Source organism: Chenopodium album, chromosome 20 (assembly GCF_948465745.1).
Source record: "Chenopodium album chromosome 20, dcCheAlbu1.1, whole genome shotgun sequence".
Taxonomy (NCBI): Eukaryota; Viridiplantae; Streptophyta; class Magnoliopsida; order Caryophyllales; family Amaranthaceae; genus Chenopodium; species Chenopodium album.
Genome location: NC_137853.1, coordinates 15,607,970 through 15,613,969, shown reverse-complemented (window position 1 = coordinate 15,613,969; position 6,000 = coordinate 15,607,970). Strand labels below are relative to the sequence as shown.

Sequence of the window (6,000 nt, the reverse complement as noted above, 5' to 3'; positions counted from 1 at the left end):
TAAAATTAATTTAAGTTCAATAAAAATAATTTAATTTCAGCAAATATAATTTTTTATCATTAATGTAATATTTTCAGCTGAGCAAAAATAAGGCAAACGGAACGGGACCTTTGAGTTTGATTTGAAGGTTTTTAGCACAAAAGTAAAAGATTTTACCAAAAAAAAAGTAAAAGATTCGTAAGCGGTGACGCAGGCCTCTCCAACACCAACAACTCAGACAAATGATTGACCAATTCATTCCAAGCCCACTCTACTACTAGTATTTGGACTTTGGAGTATCTAATAAATTTTTGATTCTATACCTCGTTTCGCTTATCGCTAATTAATTTTTTTTCTCTCTCTTAGAATTGATTCTCCCCCAAATTGTTAGATGAAAGGTAAATCTAAGCCTCCTCCTTGAAGCTTACTCTGACTCTCTGAGAATTTCCCTTCATTCTAATCATGCTCATTTTTGTTAAGATTCTTAATTTAATTTTATTGGGGTTTTAGGGGTTTGGTTTATGAGAAAGTCGAAAGGAATAATGTGTTGTAGAAAATCAATCTACTTATGTTTGTCAAAGAAGTTAGTTACTATTGTTTGATTTCTTATTTTGCTCAAATATTTAAGGATTCGAATTCGAATTTGAATTTGAATTGACTAAATGATGATTATGTGATTGTTTTTACTTGGATGATTTAATGTTGTTTTAATTATAATAGTGATTGGCAAATCTCGAATTGTTGAAGAAATTTTAGTTGAGGTGTAAAAGCAAGCTGAATTTATATTGGGGTTTGTTTTGTGCAGGTGTTTTAGGGGAATAAATGTGTTGTATTTCTCATCATAGTTTTATTTGAGGTTGAAGCAAAAGTAGGCAGGGATTTATACTGATTGATTTGAGGAAAAAAAGGCGATTAGCGATGGCTTTCAAGCCATTGGATTGGTATTGCCAACCGGTGGCGAATGGTGTATGGGGAACAGCCGTGCAAAATGCACTGGGAGCTTATACACCCTGTGGCACAAACAGTCTTGTGATATGTGTGTCACATTTGGTTATGATGGGGCTTTGTCTATATCGAATATGGATAATCCAGAATAATGTGAAAGCTCAGAAGTTTTGTTTGAGGTCCAAGTTTTACAATTACTTCCTGGCTTTGTTGGCTGGTTACTCTGCTGCTGAGCCTTTGTTCAGGTTAATCATGGGCGTTTCGGTGCTTAATTTGGATGGGCAGGCTGGTCTTGCGCCGTATGAAGTATGCCCTTCTATTTATTTCTTAAAGTTTGTTATTCAGCTTATGTTTGATGCCTGTAACATACAGAGTGTTTTTTGTTGAACTGCAATGGGATTCTTGTCTTATGCGCTGTGTCATTGAATTATACATATTTTGCTTTCTCTGTTTCCTGGTTTATACCTCTGTTTGTTCTCTTGTTAGTCATTCATTTTATACAAAAATTAAAGAGTCACATGCTGAGCCTTGTTCTTTTTTTTGTTCTATTGTCAAAACAAACCAAGAGGACCAAAAATATCTAAGATTTGAAACTCGCTATCTCATACGAGTATCTTAATAGGAATAGTTGATGAGAAAAAAAAACTTGTTGATATAAATAAAATAAAGAAAAGTCAAGCCTTGTATATTGAGATGCATGTTGCGAAAAATAGCTTTTTCAGTCTCTTAATTCTCTGTATGTCATCCGTGTCATTATTAAAGACAAGACTCTTTATGTGAGATAAAACTAGTACTTTGTCGGTGTAAAACTTTGTCACATTGCTTGGCTTGGTGAGACACAATGATTGAGATTAGTACTAGGATGGGTCACCTCCTGGGAAGTCCTCATGTTGGTTCATGTAGCCGACCCCACTTATGGGATTAAGGCGTTAAAGCAGAAGAAGAAGAATAAGAGGGAATTCCTTGGTACAATTTTCTTTGTTACAAAGAAAACAGGGAAGTCTCTAATAAAACCTTTAGTCTCTGTAGCAAATGGATTTAAAAGTATCAAATCCTATTTTTAATCTCTTTGATTAAGTAAATATAAGTTGGGGTTAAGATATTGTTTACTTTAATGTTTAAGGTATCATATTTTTGCTTTGTCATTGTTGCCACAAAGTTGCATTAAACCTCTATTCATGGTGTTTGTAGTGATGAGAGTTAAAAGTCTATACTCCCTTCGTGTTTTAATAAGTGTTATACTTTGAGCGGCACATAATATTAGGCAACTTAAATGACTTAAATAAAATAAGAGGTAAGTAGGGTAGTTGGAGTAATAAAAAATGATATAAGAAAGATAGTGGAGTTAATAGTTTATTGAAAATTAACCAATGTGAGAGGAAAAAAAATAATAAAAAAGTAGTAGTGGGTTTGGTTGGGGACCATGAAAGGAGAAAGATATAACATTAAAATGTAGCTATTTGTCAAAGAAGGAAGTTTAACACTTATTAAAACACAGCCACATTTGGTAAATGTAACACTTATTAAAAAATGGAGGGAGCCACATTTGGTAAATGTAACACTTATTTAAAAATGTAGGGAGTAAATTTTTTTCAAACACAAGCAACAGCTGATATGATAACATCAACAAGTCTCTTTGTCTCCATGATATTTATAGTCATTGTTACTGTGTTATATACAAGCCCAAAATTCTGCTGTTTGCAGCTTTAAGGGTCAGTTCTCTACATATTGCCTATAAGTTTAGAGCATGAGTTCAGCATCTTTTTCCTTTTTACGAAAGGTTTCATGACCTATGTACAAAATTTTCCATTGATTTAGGACTTGCAATATTTCACTACTTGCATTATTCAAGTTCCACGCTTCCATTTTGCAGAATCAGTAACACATATTTCCTTCTTCTTCAGGTGACCTCATTAATCATCGAAGCTCTTGCTTGGCTCTCAGTATTCATCATGACTGGCATAGAAATTAAAGTATATGTTCGGGAATTCCGATGGTTTGTCAGATTTGGTATCATGTATGCTTTGGTTGGAGATGCTGTGATGCTCAATCTCATGCTTACTTTGAAGGAGCACTATGATAGGTTGGTTCTTACATCTTTAGTGCTTCTTTGACTAACTCTGACATCTTCAGTGCTTCTTTGACTAACTCTTACATCTGATAGAAATGCTTTCTTCTTATGTGCTTGTTAGCAACCATCAGTCAATTGTTAAAAATTTCTGAATAAATATATTTATGAAAACTGACAATGTGACACTCTAATGCCTTTTCCCGTTTTTGAGCTCTTCTACAATTCTCTGTTGAAATATATTTCTATCTAAATCCCCTCATTTCCATGGGCGAATCTACATTGGAAGAAGGGTAATTTTACTGAGAAAATGCCTGATAGGCTGTAGTTTGGGGGCCTTTAATTTTGCATTACAAGCATGTTTCAATATGGATGGTATTGGTCATGGGTTCTATCTCAGTGCCTAGGCATCAACTTGCAATGTAATTTTTTTTAAGTTTTATAGGCTACAATTTCCTGTTTTACTTTTGTAAATAAGCCGTGATATTTTTACTCAAGAATGTAGGTATCAACATAACAAATAATACAGATTGGAAATGTTGTCTTAATGGATTTGTATGAATCTTGTTTTAATCTACCCTATTTGAAATTCCTGATTATGCTATTGCCCCGTCCCCCTTCACCTCAAGCAAAGGTAAAGTAAGTAAAATGATAGAAATGAGTAAAATACATGAAATAGAGAAGAATGGATTGTATAGTAAATGTGAATTTCATACTTTTAGTTTCCAGTGGGCAGTGGCACATTTATGGTGTCTTCTTTCTTCATCTTCTTCTGTTGTGCTCTTTGTGTACCTCTTTTTGTGTTGCTCTGTTCATCCTCTTGTTTATTTTGTATACCTCTGTTCATCATCTTTAATGATTGTTTCTGCTTTGCAGCTCCTGTTGCATGCTTTCCCTAAATAAAGAAAATTTGTGGTTGACTTCAAGCTTGCATGTATAGAAAGAAGTTATATATATAATTTACTGGATGGTTTCTTGTATCTGTAATTGTTTTCTGTGAAGGAAGCTTGTTCGTTACAAAAATTATCTTGTATTTGGCTAGTTTTATCATTTGTGACTGGGGTTGTGTTGTTGCAGATCGGTGCTGTATCTCTACATCAGTGAGGTTCTCGTCCAGGTTAGTTGCCTTTGACTTTGTTCATTTTAAATTACTTTATCATGTAATTAGGCGTTGAAAAATGCTTCATTTCTTTGAATAGAGTTGTAAGTTGACCAATCCGCTTGAGAGTTATTTTAAGCAACAAGGCCGCTTGTTACAGGGTTGCATTTGATCCCTATCTTAAGTAGAATGTTTTTTGTTTTCCTGATGTGCTTATTGAATGGGTCCATCTATTTGTATTTGATCCCTATCTGAATTGTTGTATTTGTATTCTGCTGTTTGAATAAAGATCATTCGTTTAGAAAATAACTTTAATTTAATTGATGGAAGCAGTATCTATATCTCATAAAAAAACTTCTTTTATTGAGGAATATAATCAACGTATATTCAACCTTTAAAGTTTTCTTAGTTCATGTTGCAAACTACTTATCATTAAAAGCTCAAGCAAAACTGTTCTGATAAAAGTGGTATTTATATGCTTCTATCTTATCTGTGACTAATGTGCTCTCTTTTCTTAAAGATGTATTCAGAGTTGCTCTTTTCCTTTGGTTTAGGGTCTGTTTGGAGTACTTTTGTTTGTCTACGTTCCTAGTTTGGATCCTTACCTGGGTTATACTCCCATAAGGCATGAACAAATTGAAGACAGTGAGTACGAGGAACTTCCTGGTGGAGAGCTAATCTGTCCGGAGAGGCATGTTAACATATTGTCTAGTATGTATTTTTTTCCTCTCTTAACTTTTGTTTTCAAAACTATTCGGGTGAATGTTGAGTAGGCAGCCTTTGGGAGTTGATCTTCCATCCTTGTTAATTTTATGTTTGATGATTCCCTGAATTCTAAATTGTTTGAATCACTTCTAGTTAATGATTGGACATCATAATTATGTCTTCCTTTCCAAGATAGTAATTGAAGAGAGATCATAATCACCTTGTCCTTGTCATATGTGTAAAAACATTTTTAATTGGAAACTTTTAAACATTTTTAAGATGGTTAATTAGATGATTTTATAAACTTTGTGATTGAAGGAAGAACTTGTTGCTTTCTTATGTTATTCTAATAAGATACACATCAGAACATGTAGTCTCAATTTCTGAAGTGTTCTGCTCTCTAACAAGTTTCCTTATTATTTTGTTTACCTTGATGATAGAAATTTTATTTTCTTGGATGAATCCCCTCATGAAGCTTGGTTATAAAAGACCATTAACAGAGAAGGACGTATGGAAGCTAGACACATGGGATCAAACTGAAACATTGATAAGCAAGTATGTACAATTGACTTACATATATCTCTATTCTTTATAATGTATGAATGGTTTCCCTGGGTTTGTCTGATATTCTAGGTTCCAGAGTTGCTGGGTTGAGGAATCTCGAAAACCAAAACCGTGGCTTTTAAGACCGTTAAATCGTAGTCTTGGTGGAAGGTATGTTGGTGTATACTTTGTATCTTTCAACTTTAATCCTATGCTAACTGGTGGCGGTTTTTCTTTTCTTTTCAAGCTTTTGCTTCTGTCTTATTACCTTGTGCAAAAATATTTTGCTCCTTTTCTCAAATTGTCCAATTTATTCTTAAAAGTTAAGACTTTTTATTTTGATTCTAGTGAACCATTTTTGACTTTAACATGTTTGGGCTACTTTTGTATGTCCTCAAGATTTGACTGTTAAGATTTGTTTGGCTGTAAATATATGTATACATGTTTATTACTGACCCATTCATTTTTATATGTAGGTTTTGGTGGGGAGGATTCTGGAAGGTACTTTTGTCTTCTAAATATGCCCAATCATTTACGGAATATATATATGGAAAATTTACCAATTACTACCGCGTATTAATGCCTCTTTGGCAATTACTACCGCGAATTAAAAAACTTGCAAATAACTATGGTATTAATTTAAAAATTTGCTATTACTACC

General features: G+C 33.5%; 1 protein-coding gene across 1 annotated transcript in view; it reads left to right on the top strand.

Annotated features, from left to right (window-relative positions):
- Nucleotides 1-238: 238 nt before the first annotated feature.
- LOC145597463 (ABC transporter C family member 2-like) overlaps nt 239-6,000 on the top strand; it is a 31,298-nt gene continuing 25,536 nt past the window's right edge. Inside the window, exons 1-8 of the mRNA XM_081653640.1 lie at nt 239-377; nt 785-1,230; nt 2,829-3,007; nt 4,070-4,109; nt 4,646-4,802; nt 5,237-5,351; nt 5,430-5,510; nt 5,816-5,840. Of these exons, the coding sequence (XP_081509766.1) occupies nt 898-1,230; nt 2,829-3,007; nt 4,070-4,109; nt 4,646-4,802; nt 5,237-5,351; nt 5,430-5,510; nt 5,816-5,840 (930 nt within the window). The 5' untranslated portion in view covers nt 239-377; nt 785-897. The remainder of the gene's footprint in view (nt 378-784; nt 1,231-2,828; nt 3,008-4,069; nt 4,110-4,645; nt 4,803-5,236; nt 5,352-5,429; nt 5,511-5,815; nt 5,841-6,000) is intronic.